The sequence below is a fragment of the Solanum verrucosum genome, unplaced genomic scaffold (genome assembly GCF_900185275.1).
Source record: "Solanum verrucosum unplaced genomic scaffold, falcon-dt-bn FXZP01000285.1, whole genome shotgun sequence".
Lineage (NCBI taxonomy): Eukaryota > Viridiplantae > Streptophyta > Magnoliopsida > Solanales > Solanaceae > Solanum > Solanum verrucosum.
The window spans coordinates 84,014-101,630 of record NW_026019934.1 but is presented as its reverse complement, the minus strand read 5'-3'; the positions used below and the strand labels follow the sequence as shown (position 1 = coordinate 101,630).

The window sequence follows — 17,617 nt, the reverse complement described above, 5'->3', positions numbered from 1 at the left end:
TCTTTAACTTTACACCTAATGTAGCACAAAACAACATCCTCGTGCTTCATTATATCTCTATTTCTTAACAACTTTATTACCTTGTCGTCAAGACTATACTCTTTGCACCTACCGGTTTTCCTTTGCCCTTCCCTTTCCAACTTCCTCCTCCAATCAAAGTCCGAATAAACCTTGTATGGTGTGGTTCTAACTTCTTTAATTTAGTAAAGAAATATTTAGTATCTGATGAGCCTTCTAATAACTCCCATGGCTTCTTACTCCCAGATCTTCAAATTCAATATCGTTGCAAACGTAATTTTTAGAAGCAACAAATTTGATTAAATAGCGAATAAGTTGTTCATCAGTGGGTCGAAACCTGACTCCTAATTCTGAATATAGAGAATCAATCGTCATAATTGTTGAAAAGAGTAGAAAAAAAACTTTGTTATTTTTAGGCAAATGGCCCAAAATAGTGTTGATCAACGATATATGATTAGCTTACGTGATGTATTATTAGCTGACTCTATAGAAATTTGATACAAGAACTGTATAGAAAAATTGTGCTAAGGCTGTAAATTGAAACTTTTTTTAAGAAATTCGAAGAACTGTATTGATGCACAAGGCCTTATATATAAGTTTGTTTATATTATGGCGGTAAAGTAATTAAAAAATGGAAACCAAATTTAAGAAGAATTGGGAAACGTAAATGCAAAAACTTTCCTTATTTTCAAGATTAGTTACTTAAAATCACCCTAATACAAACGTAATGCAAAAACTTTCCATATATAATAAATTTAAAGTCTCCTTTTTCTGTTTCATTATATAAAAACCGTAATGCAAATACAAAGTCCCCTTTTTCTATTTTATTTTATTTTATTTCTAAGTTTGTTTGTATAAAGCCGGTAATGGGAACCAAATTTAAGAAGGATTGTGAAATCTAAATGCAAAAAAAAAAATGTCGTTATATTTCAAAATTAGTTACATAAAATCACCCTAATACAAAAGTAATGCAAAAACTTTCCTTATATAATAAATTTAAATAAAATTTGATGTATGAATAAACTAGAGAGGCAAGGCCCGTGCCCAATATGAGAAAATAATATCAATTTTATCGCAGAGAAAATGATGATGGAAAAAAATTGCTTGCACAGATTGTTGACTAAAGCATTGTTGCCCTGTAGCAACGATAACATGACAAGTTATGATATTCATTAAACATACACTATTGATGTTGTGGGCAAATGAAAAATATTTAGGTTGACGTGAGTCGGGTGGACCTACCTTGTTGCAAGTGGGTTCATATCATCGAAAAAATACATTGTATACAAAACACTGTATATAATTAATTTGACCCCACTTAAACCAATAGTAACACGTAGCCCAGCGGCAAAGTGGTTACAATTTGACTGATGTGTACGATTCCCACCCACAACATTTAATACTACTTCATTTTTTTTATATGTTGAACCCACTTGGTAAAATTTCTGGGTCCGCCACTGGTTAAACGTCATATTCTCTTTGTCATTTTCTATAGTGATAACAGAGAAAGCCATCCCATGTTTCATATTTTTCAACTGCTAATGCTAGTGGGAAAGTCGAATCCAAATATATAGTTGTAAGAGTGTATCTACTAAGATTTCACATCTATCCATTCCCTCTTGGAAAAACTAAAATTAGTAGTTTGGACGACTATAATTGATTCACAATAATATTCCAGCAAGTTCATATACATTATCTATTTCATTGACGGGGAATAACCAAAAACTCATTGTGCAAGAAATGAGAAACAAAGAGTCAATTGTCAAAATTACACATTAAGTGCTCAATATTTGAATTTCATCAAATTATGATCTAAGTATTTGTCAAAATACACGTCAACAATCAATAGTACATATGGTGATATTTCAAGTAAGAAACTCATTTCTCTTACAGTTTAGTTAAGTTTTCAGCTTTCACTCCAGAAACAAATCATTTTTGAAGAATTTCATCAAATTTGTGATGAAACTAATGATTCCCAAAGTCTGAAAATACTACAAAAGTTCAATAAATATTGACATAAGTTTACTGTGGACGACATAATAGCTTTAGCGGAAAGAACCTAAAAAAAAAAAAAAAACTTGCGAACAAATGCAAAAAATAGCAGTAGCACCTTAGACGCGTTTCTTGGGGACAATGGATGGACCAGACTCATCGTACTCGTCCTTCAAAATCCATATCTGATTAAGTACAGTACATGTTTAAGTTAGCAACAACATAGTTCAAAATGTAGTTTAAAATGCAAAAGAATATCCAAGAGAAGATTTTAAAAAAATAAAAGCTTGCTTATTGGAAGGTGCTAAGTGAAGTGAGGGTGGACACTGTACTCTCTCTGGTGGAGGAACAACCTTAATCTTCATGTTTTGCAATTCCATTTGGGAAATTGAGCATTATTTTATGGCATAATACATAAACATATTTTTTTAATTTGATTTTAACTTATATTTATATTTTTTTAATTTTGAGTGTGCACAAATAAGTATTTAAACTTTTATAAAACTGAACAAATCAACACATTTATCCTATGTGTAAAAAATAATGTTATGGGGTGATACCATCAAAACTGTGTCAATAATATAATTATCGTTGCATTATATAATAATAAATAAAAATATTTAGCGACATGTCACATGTTGATACTTTGCATAAATTTCCTTTGTGTAGAGCAACAATTACATAAACATGGTTTGTTTTCAGATTGGATATCTCATTATTAAATGGAATTTTGTTTCATTATTTGAGTTGACTAAGTTAATATAGAATTGAGATCAAGAGTTGGTTAATTAAATAATCTTTTATAAAATTAAGTTATTTAAATTAAAATGAAAAAAAATCAAGATATTTAAATTATTTCAAGTTAGATACACATAGATACATTTTTTTTTTTTGCTATTAGATACACTTGTATATGGATAGAGGAGAATGAGAACAAGAGGGAGGCTAGCAAGATTTGTTTATCGATAAGGTCATTGTTTGTTTGTATATTGGTGACATAACGATCATCAGTAGAGACACGAATGACATAAATGCTACTAAACATATGCTAAAAAGCAACTTTGATATGAAAGATCTTGGAGTTGCTGATGCAATATGAAAACATATGCTAGAAAGAAACTTTGATAGAACTCCATAATGTTTAGCATTGTCATAGTCTCATTACATTGAAAAGATACTTGACTAGTTCAAATATTTGGATTTTAATATTGTCAAGACTCCAATAAATGTGAGCTTTTCACTTCAAAAGAATGAAGACGAAAGTGACTCACAATTGGATTATGCTAGAGTATTATGAAGTATATATGATGTACATCAGAAAGTGTACGCGATCAAATATAACAAATATCCAGAAGTGACTCACAATTGGATTATGCTACTCAAAACTATGCCTTGCATTATAACAGATATCCAGAAATATTGAAAGGATATAGTGATTCAAATTGGATTACTGGGATCAAATAAAGTAAAATCCACGAGTGGTTATGTATTTACTCTCGATAGAGGAGCAATGTCTTGGAAATCTTCCAAACAAACATATATCACTAACTCTACAATGATCTCTGAGCTTGTCACTCTAGATAAGGCCGGTGAATAAATTGAAAAACTCCGTAATTTCTTGATAGATATTCTCTTTTGGCCCAAACCATTGGCATCAGTATGCATACACTTTGATAGTCAAGATGTAATAGGTAGGGCATGAAGCATGAAGTATAACGGAAAGTCTCGTTATATAAGACGTAGATATAATAGAGTTGTAAGACTACTATCTAGTGGAATTATCACAATTGACTATGTAAAGTCAAAAATGATAATGTGTCAAATCCACTTATAAAAAGGCCTAACTAGAGAGAAAGTTGAAAGATCATCTAAGGGAATGGATTTACGGCTTTAACAAGTCATCACGGCGGTAGCACTAACTAGCAGACTGGAGATCCCAAGAGCTAGGTTCAAGGAGAAAATAAAGTTGTTACTGACAGTTCGACATTGTCAACCAACTCAATTCATTCTCATGAGGAAGACAATGCTCAGGAACAAGGATACAACATTAAGGCTTGTTAATGAGTTAATAAAGCTTAAAGTTTTTAATAATTTGCTAAATTTGACATATTTGACCAAATAGTGTATCTATGCGATAACACAGTTAGAAATCACTTATGTGAGTGTAAAGTGTAAGACGATTCAAAGAGGATGATTGTAAAAAGCCCATCTCTTTATACACTCATGAAATCAGGAGGTGTTCATGGCTGAAACAAACACAACTGTAAGAACCACAAATGGTAAAGGGTTGATTGTGTGACATATGGTTGTCTAGGTATACACCAAAGGTTGACGATTTAAAGATATCAAATCTATCGATTGACCGAGTATATCTGACATATTTTCACTACGAAAAGTTCAAAGGGAAACCTACTTATCCAGATGCAATTGATTCTTGCTTGTAAAATATACACACTTGTTCGTTTCTTTGTCTTGGAGTCATTCCCCATTCATGCGGGAGATTGTTGGGTTTTAAAAGGTGTGAATGGAAAATGAAGAGTTGCAACCCTTTATGAAGAATTGTGACTTTTATGAAAAGTTGTGACTTTTATGAAAGGTTGTGACCTTTCCGAAAGATTGTGACTTTTCCAAAGGGTTGGGACCTTTCCGGTAAGGAACAATAAGCACCATTTCACACTACCCTTTGCTGCCTATAAATAGAAGGATTTCCTCTCATTTTAAGAGAATCGATTTTCTGGATTTCTTCTGCTACTACTAAATCTAGTATTCTAAGTGTACTTTACTGTCGTTGAGTGGTTCGCTGACACTGTGATTTTAGGTACAAATACACCGGTGAGTAAGATTGTTCTATCCTGAGAGGACATATTCCATTAACCTCAGATTGAGGGAAATAATTTCCTTAAGGGGACACTGTGCATTCAGTATGATAAATTTTCTTCTTTGAGAAAAATATTTTGTATATTGTTTCTAATCTGTTATTGATTCTATTTATTCTCTATTAGTTTTTATTTTCTAGTTTTGAAAATATTCTTTAAACTTTGTTGTTTCTTATCAAGTTTTTCAAAGTTTTTGTTCTAATTATCTTAGGAATGCAGGATGAACAACAAACTTTATCCTTACCATCCTTTTTATTTTCTTCATATTTATAAGTTTTTTGATCCCAACTTTCTTTACACCTACCCGTTCTTTTGACCTGCCCTTTCCAACTTCCTCCGCCAATCAACCTTCGATTAAACTTTGTATAGTGCGGTTTTAACTTCTTTAATTGAGTAAAGAAATATTTAGTATCTAATGAGTCTTCCAATAACTCCCATGGCTTCTTACTCTCATAAAGATCTTCAAATTGAATATCATTGCAAGCGTAATTGTTAGAAGCAACAAATTTGATTAGATAGCGAAAAAGTTGTTTATCAGTGGTTCGAAATCTGACTCCTAATTCTGAATGTGGAGAATTCTTACTCCCATAAAGAAATTCAAATTGAATATCATTGCAAACGTATTTGTTAAAAACAACAAATTTGATTAGATAGCGAATAAGTTGTTCATCAGTGGGTCGAAACCTAACTCCTAATTCTGAATCTAGAGAATCATGGGTGATCGTCATAATTGTTAAAGAGAGTACAAAAAAAACTTTATGTTATTTTTAGAAAAGTGTATAGAATTATGAGTAACCTTTGGGTAATTAAGTTATATACAAGTGTAAAGGTGACAAATTTAAACGAAATGGGATTAAAAAAGTTTCCTTATATGTCAAAATCAGTTATTCAAATACAAATATGATTGGAGCTGGACTCAAAATTAAAAGAGTTTCTAAGGCTTTGCCACTTTACTTACTGCAAAATCCGGCCCATATTTAGTTCTATTATTTGAGAGTTGATAGTTGGATTTTAAGATTGTGATTAGTCACACTGAAATAAATAGCCAATTCTTGTTTTCATAAAAGTCACTGTCTTTGAGTTTTCATTGTTTTTCTGACTATCTGGGTTTTTTGTTCTTTTTATATCATTATATCCATCATAGCTTATAATCATATATCATCATATCATATATCATATATTCATATATTATTAAAAATAGAAAGCTCTAAAGATGAAAAGTTAGATTACCATTTTATCCTAGGCTAAATCAAACATCTAATTAATTAAATATTAAATAATAATATTTTAATTATTTTTTGAATTGTAAGTTATTCATTAGAAAGACAATGAAAGAATCGTTAGTAAATTGGAAGTTACAATGAATTGTTTAATATACTTATTATTCTACCCCTATAATAAATTAAAATTTTAATTAATTAATTCAATATTAAATAATAACATCTCAATTATATTTCGGATTATATATATAGGATAAATTAAACATCTAATTAATTAAATATTAAATAATAATACTTTAATTAATCATATTATACTAAAAGTGGAAAGCTCCAAAGATAATAATCTATCTTATTCATGTAACATTTGGTGTCTTTGAGCTTCCATTGTTTTTTTACTATATGTGAACGTATTGCTTATTTTGTATATAATTTCTTCCTCTCGTATTAATTGTTAATATAATTAAAATTGTTTGTTTTAATATATTCAATATATCAGTATTATGTAGTTTCTTAGGCTTTCTCAGCTTTGCCACTTTATTTGTTACTACAATAGTTTGGCTTTCCATTGGACAGTGAGATCACCAAAAAAATACCAATTAATGTAATTAACATAACAGTCAGATATAACACAAAGAAATTTCAATACACAAAACATCTCGCGTTCAAATAAGATACAGAAAGGGACACATTGATATCAATTTGTTGATGTAGGTAACTTATTTTGATGCAATTATTATAGCTAATTTCACGGCTTGAACCTGTGACTATAGATCACATTGATTCTCTCGAAAGTCTCATTTTTTAAAAAAAATTATATATTGATGAAAAATGTACTGTCTTAATTTTTGGCCTCTAATAATATTGCTGGACCACTTTATTTTTTATGAGTGGCAAAATATAGTGGTTTGCCTGTAACACAATTTTGTAATATTAACTGGACTTTCTCTAAACTATATTGTCAAATGAAAAGGTTGTGTGGAGCTTTCTGATTGGGTAGAATATTAATCTTTTTTCTAAATAAATAAATAATAATCAGACCTAGTAAACAAATAGGTAATGTTATACATCATTTCCCCTCATCTTTTAAATATAAAAATCAGCCTAACCTATTGAAACTCAAGTTTGCTTCATGTGAACATTGTCCAATTTTTTTAATTACTTTATTATTATTAATAGAAAAGGACTACTTCTCCATGTTTATATTGCCACATCAATCAGAAATTTTTTTGGTCTAAATCAGTTACTACGATTAGAAAAAATTAAATATTTGATTAAAAGGAAATCATCTAAGTTGGCAATTTCATGCTTTAAAGTTTGAATATCATGATTAAGAACTGGGATAAAGATTGCATATATAAACAAATAACAAGATGAAGTTATAAAAGGAACATTAGACATGACGGAGTAGTAAGTACTCAATCATCATTAGTAAGAAGTCTCGAGTTTAACTCTGAGTATGAAGTCGCCTTTGTTAAGTAGGGGCCAAGCTACACTATTGTTAGGGTGTCGAAAAATTATACCGTGTATACAAGCAAAATTAATAAACGAAGTGGTTAAATAACGTATTATGGACGCTCTTGACATTGTAGCCTAGTGGTTTCAAGACTCTTGAAAGAGTTGACAAGTGAGAAAACAGAACAAAAGCAGATAGATAAAGTGCTGACTTTGACAACTACTAAATCTTCATTAATATTCTTATGAATTTATAACAACTTCATGGTAGGCAACTTTGTAGTTTGACATTCTTTGGTTCCTTAAGACTTTTTCAAGTAAATAGATTTGATTGTGGAGTTTATATATATGAAGTTCCACACTCACTAGCAAAACCCCACAAAAACAAAAACAAAAACAAGACTTTTACAACCTCAAAAAAACCAAAAAATGGAAGGACAAACAGGACAACAAGAGGAGTTGTTTGTAGAAATTGATCAAAAAACAGATGATCAAACATATAGTGATGGTGAAGCAGCATCATGTACAACAGATGGTAATGAAATATTTAATATTATTGTCACGTCTGATCCGATCTTGCAAGGAGAATCTATGCCAAGAAGGTATACATACTCGTGGAGAAGGCGAATACAGAAAGTTTTACCTCTATTGAAGATGGATGAATACAACAGACACGAGTATGATCCGAAAGTAGTTTCATTAGGACCTTACCATCATGGTAAGACAGAGCTACAGCTAGCAGAGGATTTCAAGCATATAGCCCTTGAAATGTTTGTTTCAGGTAGCAGCAAAGACGTAGCTTATTTCTATAATAAGATACTTGAAGTTGTTGACAACGCAAGAAGTTGTTATGTCGATGGCTCTATAGACAAGTACAATGATCATGAATTTGCCTTAATGATGCTTCTTGATGCTTGCTTTATCATCAACCATATCGAGCTAAGCACAACGGATAGGTATAACAAACTCAGAACCACGAGGCACCATCTTGGAATGTTGGCGTTATCAACAACAGTTCGTGATATGTTTTTGCTTGAGAATCAAATCCCATTTTGGATACTGAAGCTCTTGATCAGTTTACGATATGACAAAGATGAAGGAGATGAATTGCTAGAGATGTTCTTGAATTTCACCCTTTTCGGTGAATATGAACAAAAAGGGGAAATGAGTTACAACCATGTAGAAGAGCCTCTGCATCTGCTTGAAGCCTTTAGAACAAGACTTGTCTCACAACAGAGTGAAGTACGAAACTTTCATCGTACTTGCACACCTCAATGGCTAAAGAGGAAGAAAAGCATATGCAATGATCGCGTTAACATGAAAAGCTACATTCACTCCTTTCGTTCAGTTACTGATCTCAAAGCAAAAGGTATTCATTTCAAGCCTAGCTGCACTCATTCACTCAAGGATATCAAATTCAAATCAAGATACTTCTATGGACAGCTTGTACTTCCAACTTGGTATGTTTCTATCTACACAAAGGCATTCTTCTTAAACATGATAGCCTACGAGATGTGTCCAAATACAGTTACTGATCGCGCTGTGACATCATACGTATACTTCATGAAATCACTAATTGAGAGTCCAAGGGATGTCAAGGAACTACGCGAAAAGCAAATACTATTCAACATGCTTGGTAGCGACGAGGAAGTAGCAAGAATGTACAAAGAGATCAATACGTATGGAGTGAACAACGCGCACATTTTCTACAATGTGAAAGAAAAGATTCAAGAACATTATCATAACAAGGCAAAAACATGGATAGCTGAGCTGATACACACTTACTTTAGGAGTCCATGGACTGCTTTAGCATTACTTGCAGCTACTTTCTTGCTTTGCTTGACTTTTACTCAAACTTATTTTACAATAAATCCCAATCTTAGATCATGAACAAATATTTTAATTATGTGAGAAATGTTGTGGTACAGTACTAGTTTCTTATCTTGTTTGCTGTTACAAGAAAATAAAGATGCTTTTGTAATATAGATTTGGGCTCAATAAGTCCCTTTGACAGAAAATTACACTATTTATATATATGGTTAAAATTATTTTTTATGTATATATTATAGATGTTGAACACCTTGAACAAGTTCGTGCTTCCTTCGCCTAGTTCCTACGTTTACTTTTTCATATTTTGAACACCTTAGTGAAAACTAAGGGTGTCAATCAGGACGGGTCAACCCTGGACTGGACCTGTAGTATCCCGGACTGAATTGGCCTGGTTCAAAACTCACCGCGGTAATCGGAACCGGTTGAACCAGTACTGATTTAACAGTATCGGGTTAACTGACCTGCCCGGCCCGGAATGGCCGGTTGTTAAGTCTAAAATTTAAATTATATTTAAAATTCATTAAGTACTTGAAAAAAAAAACTTTTTAAAAAAATAATTTTTAATTGAAACCCAACCCAATATGGCCCGAAACCACATAAGTTACATCAAACCCAATATAACCCAGACCGATTGGATTCAATATCTAAACCCATCACGAAACGACCGGATTCCATAATAAGTGAATTGGCCCGGCCCGGCCCAACTCAATCCGTTTGATTCAATTAAAATGGAATGTTACAATAGAAGGGCCCAATTTGAACTGAGAGTAGGTTCTTTTGGAATGTATTAGGCTTAGGGGTGTGTATCGGTCAGTTCGGTTTTCAGTTTTTAAATATGCTAAACCGATAACCAAGCCATTAAGATATTTATTATCGATTTTTGGTTTATCGGTTTTAGGCTTTATTGGTTCGGTTTTCTATTTAACCAATAAAAAAATGTTTTCAAAACAAATATATAATTTGACGCGATACGCATACATCGAAATAATCATCCCAAGCGGGACAACAGGGACCAACTTGCTATATCTTGGTCATCACAACAAAATCTTGGTCAATTTTCGATCACCATAATATATAAAACGAGGTCCCCTTTATGCAATAAAGAGAATCAAATAAAATCAAATCATAGACAAAAGTCAAAACAGTAGCAAATGAGGCCATGCTTATGGTAAATCATATACAAAGAAAAGACCCAGCTAAATGAAGTTCTTACGTTATTTAAAAGAAAAAACACAAAATCTGAATTTCTAATGTTAATCAAATTGCAGCTATTTATAATCGTGCAAAAGCTAAGATTAGTCAATTATAAACTAACTAAAGTAAATAAGTAATATTAAAAAGTAAAATCTAAAGGTTAAATAACTAAAAGTAGAGAGGAGAGTTAACTGTTAAGTAGTGTTAATTATTGCGTAAAGTTTTTATATTTTTAGTCTAATATACTTCTAATTATATTAATTTTTTTGTTTAATATATTATATATATGTATAACTAAACATTAAAATAGTAAATTATTATATTCTTAATGGGTTATTGATTAACCCAATAACCCAATAACCCAATATTAAAAAATCGATAACCCAATAATTTTTTTTTGTAAAACCATTAAATAACTGTTAACTCAATAACCCACAAACAATAAATCAATAACACTTTTTTCGATTTAATTTATCAATCGGTTTGGTTTTTGCATCCCTGGGCCTCATATAGGCCCTTGCTCTGGTAACAAACATTCCATTTTTATCACTTGACTTTTTCATCATTTGATAATGTATTATGAAACAAAATATAATAAGTACTAGATATTCAAAACAGTGTTTATAGATGTACATATATCTCTGCTACATAATTAATATTTTATATATACACGATTATATACTATTTATACATTATCAATACATTACCTAAAAAGTAAATTTATGTGTATTCTTGTTTCTTCTTTCCCAGGGTGGTTCGGGAAGGATGAGGATATAACGTACTCAAGACGTAAGCATTAGCAATTGATTTTACGATTCAAAGTCAAATTTATATGTTACTTGAAGTCAATTTTATTGTTAAATAGGATCATAAACAAATTATCTTAACACAGCATTAGTGATTGTCTGAATTTGCTTTCATCAAACTCAAAAAAATATTAAAGAGAATTATTGTACCTTTTTATGTTAAAATTAAATAAACTATACTCAGAGTCTATATAAAACAATAAAGAATATTTGCTGCTCTGGACAGTCTCAAATAGGGGACCTATCATAAGTACAACCACAACTTATAAGTAATCATATTTTTTTAAATTTAAATAATGTCAGTAATCTTATATTTAATGTTTAAAATAATTGTGTATTTGTAACTTTCTGCTATTCATTCCATGCCTAAATTCTTTTTATCATTACACTAATTAATTTCCCAAAATGTTTTTGCATGTAATGATTCTTCATGGATTGGTCCCCATTTTTTTAACTCAAATGTTATTAATCTCCAATCAGACATATGATTAGTGGAACATGTGATCTTCTAGCTAGTGACAACTCTGCATATGTGAGTTTATTTATATTATCGATTTTAAATTTGAATAAAGAATAACGATATATTAGTAAGCTATTTCTTCCGCATTCAAGCAAAGATAACTCTGAAAGGATAGACTGAAAAAGTATAGAGAATTGCTAATGCTTTTCATTTGTATTTTGCACAATATTGTTGTATGTGTACTGTTTAAATAGTTGATCTCGATTTATTTGGGATTGAGGCGTAATTATTGATAGTTTATCCTATAGCCTTTTTGTATTGAATAATTGAAAGAAGCATTAAAAATCAATTTAAGGGCTTTTGCAATTATGACCTTTCACATTTCTCTGAGATATATATGATTAACATGCATGAAGAAAAGTGTTACCTTTTCTCTATCCTTCATATATCAAATGGAAACTTTATTATTTAAAGAATACATATAATAACAACATAATTCCCAAAAAAAATTAAAAAAAATATGAAAGGCTAAAATTTCAATTATTTGGGATTATATCTTTGATTATCAAAATTGAGTCCATGAAACAACTCAAAAAGACAAATGCTACTTTCCAAAAGGTGGATAGATATTCACATGGTTTATCTATGACCCAAAAATATATGGGACTAGTGACACAGACACGAAAGCGGCTCAATAAAATTGATAACCTAAAGTTTATTTTAACAGGATGTTTTATTTTTTTATTCAACACTTTTAAAAGTAAATTAGTCTATAAATCTATTATAGGTAAAAATTAAACCGATCCTCCCTTACCTAGAGATATTGATCCGAAAATCTTGTTAGAGAGTGCTTTCCTCAATCTTACATGTCTCAAAATCAAAAAATTAAGTATATGTACCAAACCGAACAAAAAAATTGGAAGCCTAAAAGCACTCGCTTTAGTGGCTTGACCCTCTGATCGGTCTTGTATATACAGTATAATTTTTTAGCAAAGAATTTTAATTGCATTTTATATCATTGGTCTCATCACCCCTGACCAAGTGATAAGTGATGAGTACTACTTGGAAGCTGAAAGTATACTGTTGGATTTGGTAGGTGAGAAAAAAAATACTAAAACAGTTTTAACACATTGTGAAAATTTTCAAATTTTGGTATCATTTTTTATACAGCTAGCAAAAAATAATCACAAGTTGTACTACTAATAAATTAAAACTTTATAATAAACAATAACAACAAGAAGTAGTATGTCTAAATTACCCAACATGTTGCACCAAAATCTGTTCAATTATTGTTCTCTTCATGATTTAATTCTTATTAAATGGATACCTTTGATAGAAAGCGTTTTACTCCTGACGTCTTGACATGGGACTTTTCGATACGAATTTAGATTTAATCAAGTCCTAATACAGATACGGGACACAGGTTAAATCAGTAAATAAATTCAAAGCAGAAAGAGACATTTGGAAAGGTCAATTCACAGTTAGGAAAATGACAGTTAGAAAGAAGGAAAGAGGCCCCTTTAATAAGAAGTATATGATGTTAAAAGAGACTTCCCACAAGTCACCTCCAAAAGTACTTAAACATGATTGAAACATCAATTCTTTTTTTCCTTTTTTAAATAACCGTGATGTTCAGGTCAGTTTTCGCGCACCTCTGCTAATAATTCCACAAAATATACGCCACCTTTCACCAGCAACATGTTCAGATAACTCTGTCCACCAAGGCTAAAACAAATGAGAAGAATTACCTAGTGTTTTTTTGTCTCCGCAACTTTTGTCTAAAGGTAGCTTTTTTCACTCTTCAATATTTCATATACTCCACAGCACATGGTGTGGTTCTCAAAGCATAAGTGAGGTCAGTGTTTCTTATTGGATATAAATAGACATAAATTTGGGGAGAAAATGAAACCACATGGAACAACAGAACATCACTATTATTATTCAAGAATCACTAGCAAGACTGGTTGTTTAATGTTACCAAATTTTGCATGTCCTTCAAATTGATCATTTTTAGTCACCCTTTCTTACAACTACTCTAGGTATGTGTTTTAAATTTTCTTGATAACTCATGTTATTAATATATGATTCCAAGATTGCAAGCTCATCAGTGATCTCATATTTAGCTGTCATCACAAGAATACCCCCTTTGTGAAAATGAACAATTTTGCTGAAGTAAGACAATTGTTGTTATCTGTTGTTACAGTAGGTTAGAGTCTCACGTTGGTTAGGGAATATACTAGTGGATCCAATCCCCCTCTCGTGAGATAGTTTTTGGAGTTGAGGTAGACTCAGATACCTTATAGTTTACATGGTATCAGAGTCACGTTCATCCTTGTTTGAGCTCTTGGTCCACGCTCTAGTTGGTCTTAGAGTGAATTAGAGTCTCACGTTAGTTGGGGAATGGACTTGGGAAATCCTTCCCTCACGCTCCAATTTGCTTATATTACGCGAGATGCTAGCTGTCCTATTGAGGCAGTTTTTGTTTTAATATTGTAGCTCTGCAGCATTTTGTTGTATATGGAATAGAAATGCCTCTGAAATACTTTTCTATATCTGTTTGATTGCTGAAGGACTATTTGAATTTCTAAAATGGGAAAGAGAAGAAACTGGTTTACCTTTGTCAAGAGACTTTTCATTCCTGAAACAGAATCAACAGCTGATCAAAAGGTTTGAATTTCAAGATTTCTGTTGCTTAGTAGTGTGAGTGATCTTTGGATATCTAAACTGGAAATTATGAAAAATCTTTCAGAAACCAAAGAGATGGAAATGTTGCTTTCTGAAAAAGTTCAAGTTGAGGAAATGTCCTGCTATAACATCAGCACCTCAGCAAACATTAACCGAGGCGAAAGAAACACCTCAGCAAACGTTAACTAAGGCGAAAGAACAGCAAAGAAAACATGCTTTTGCAGTTGCTATAGCAACAGCAGCAGCTGCTGAGGCTGCTGTAGCTGCTGCCAATGCTGCTGCTGATGTTATCCGTCTAACGGATGCTCCAAATGAATTCAAAAGGAAACGCAAACAAGCTGCTATTAGAATCCAAAGTGCTTATCGCGCTCACCTGGTAAGACATCCTCTCTAGTGGTTCTAGTACTTTCACTCATGCAATTTCACCATGAACTTGTTGCAGACGCGGATTTAAATGCAGAAGATTGAAAATTAGTTAGTCATTCAAGACAAAACTTAAAAGGATAATAAGGAAAAAGGTAGGCCAGTTTGGATATAGCAGGATTAAACGCCCAGTGCTCTACCAGCTGAGCTACACGCCTAACAAACAATAATGAAGTAAACAAGTATTGATACAGAAAAGAGGCCGGCCCCTTTATTCTCATCTTATTAAAGGAGCGCGACTATTTATTATGAGGCATGTACTACAGAGCAAGTGGAAGATCCCAAGGTCACACTGTTTTTTTTTTTTCCCTTTTGGCGGTTAATCATATCGGCCATAAGGTGGTCTATCACCTCGGTTAGAGAGGAAATCTTATTGGTTGGAAAATCCCTCTCCGCTAGTAAAACTCTTCTCTTATATAGCTTTAAGAATTTATGTTTGTGTTTATGGCTACTAATTCTTTTCCTTTTCACTTTTCAAAAAACTTTCCGACATTTGGTGAAATGAACTGGTGCCTGATCTATGCCCCTGTGAAATGTTGTGCAGGCCAAGAAAGCATTAAGGGCTCTAAAGGGTGTTGTGAAGCTTCAAGCAGTGATTAGAGGTGAAATTGTGAGAAGAAGACTCATTGCCAAACTGAAGTTCATGTTGCCACTTCATCAAAAGTCAAAAACAAGAGTTAATCAAATTAGAGTCCCTACTTTTGAAGATCATCATGACAAGAAACTCATCAATAGTCCAAGGGAAATTATGAAAGCTAAAGAACTAAAGGTAAGATCAATCATTCAGCTTTTGTCTAATTAAGTTTCCAAACATTAGTTCAACTATACTAAATCTATAAAAGAGACCTACTAACACATCTTATTATGACTTTTATGGTTTGGCAGCTTAAATGCAAGAGCCTAAGGACTTGGAATTTCAACTTAGCTTCAGAACAAGACAGTGAAGTCTTGTGGTCAAGAAGAGAAGAAGCCATTGACAAAAGAGAGCATTTGATGAAATACTCGTTTTCACATCGGGTAAAGTCAATTTACTTGTTGATACAGACAGTGCAATTACACTTATCAATGTATTATAACATGTTTTAGCGGTTAACCTGCCTTATTTTCTAGTTTACTAATCTCACTTTTTATGAACGATTACCTATAATATAATTTTAGATAACCTGATAGTATATTGATTCTTTTTAGGAGAGAAGAAACGATCAAACTCTACGAGACTTATTAAACAGAAAGCAAAACAGAAGAAGCTACAGGATTGATCAGTTAGCAGAACTTGAGGCACCAAGAAAAGCAGGGTTATTTGAGAAATTGAGATCATTTACAGACTCAAATGTTCCTCTAGCTGATATGAATGGAATGACACAGCTTCAAATGAGAAAAATGCATAGAGCAGATTGTATAGAGGACCTACATTCTCCTTCTTCACTTCCAAGAAGATCATTTTCTAATGCAAAACGAAAATCAAATGTTGATGATAACTCATTACCAAGTTCTCCTATATTTCCTACTTACATGGCAACCACAGAATCTGCAAAGGCAAAAACAAGGTCAATGAGCACACCGAAGCAACACCTAAGGTTACACGAGATATTGTCAGGTCAACATTCTCCTTATAACCTCAAGATTTCTTCTTGGAGATTGTCTAATGGTGAAATGTATGACAGTGCCAGAACGAGCAGAACTTCTAGCAGTTATATGTGAATATAAAAGGTGTTCTACCAGGATTGAAGAACATAAGTGTTGTACATTGTTACTATCTTTTATTACGAATTGTGTCCAAGCCGGTTTGTTCTCACCTCTACTAGTTCACCAAGTGTTGTTAACTTCTACCAGTACCAGTACTAGGTAACTCTGTCTACCAAGGATGAGTGTGTACATTATCGACCTGTTTATGCAGTACTTCAAGCAAGGGAAAGCAGAAACTCCTAGATTTGCAGCATTACTTCTGGAATATGAGAACAATCAGAAAAATGGAGCTATAATTGGAGCTTCAAACTTCTTCAGTAATCTATCTACAGTTGATTGATGAAAGCCAGTGCACATCTTTTATTACTGGTTTTAACACTTTTATATATGGACTTGCCACAATGTGTATATATAGTTCAAGTTTTTTCTCCCTTTCCCTGTTTGTTTTCCCTTGTTTCATTTATTAATTTATTTATTGATTTGTAAAGTTGTTGCCAGGTCAAGGTCACAGCGGTAAGACTATGTACAATAGACCCTAGTGGTCTCGACCCTTCACCAGACCGCACATAGCGGGGAGCTTAGTGCACTGGGCTGCTTTTTATTTTTTTATTTTTTGTCTTGGGTGCTTCTGAGTTGAGTATACTGGAGGAAGAATTGTTGTTTGATGGCCTTTCACCTGGAAGCATTTCCAAGTTTGGTAATTGCATAGAGGTTTAGTCTTTGCCTTCTATATTTACATAGATTAATTTCTTCCTTCAAACCAACCTCTTTATTTTTTCATGTAAAATCCTTTAAAGAATAAACTTTTACCAAAATATAAGTCTTGCCTTTCTGACAAAAACCATTGATGTTGAAACCAAGGAAAATGGATTGAACCAACCAAATGTAGAAGAAATATAGCAAATTTACTCCAACTTCCACTACTTAAGTTAACACATGGAACACTAAAGGCACAAATTCCATTGAAAGCTCCTC

At 32.3% G+C, this 17,617-nt stretch overlaps 2 protein-coding genes across 2 annotated transcripts; both read left to right on the top strand.

Moving 5' to 3' along the window:
• The first annotated feature begins 7,987 nt into the window (after positions 1–7,987).
• On the top strand, positions 7,988–9,448 carry LOC125833790 (UPF0481 protein At3g47200-like). The gene has a single exon (XM_049512970.1). It carries the CDS (start codon positions 7,988–7,990, stop codon positions 9,446–9,448), a length of 1,461 nt encoding a protein of 486 aa, XP_049368927.1.
• Positions 9,449–14,248: 4,800 nt separating this feature from the next.
• Positions 14,249–17,077, top strand: LOC125834797 (protein IQ-DOMAIN 12-like). The gene is made up of 5 exons (XM_049513950.1): positions 14,249–14,515; positions 14,598–14,909; positions 15,501–15,725; positions 15,842–15,973; positions 16,145–17,077. The coding sequence occupies exons 1-5, from the start codon at positions 14,438–14,440 to the stop codon at positions 16,655–16,657; spliced, it is 1,260 nt and encodes a 419-aa protein (XP_049369907.1). The 5' UTR covers positions 14,249–14,437; the 3' UTR covers positions 16,658–17,077.
• The last annotated feature ends 540 nt before the right edge of the window (positions 17,078–17,617 follow it).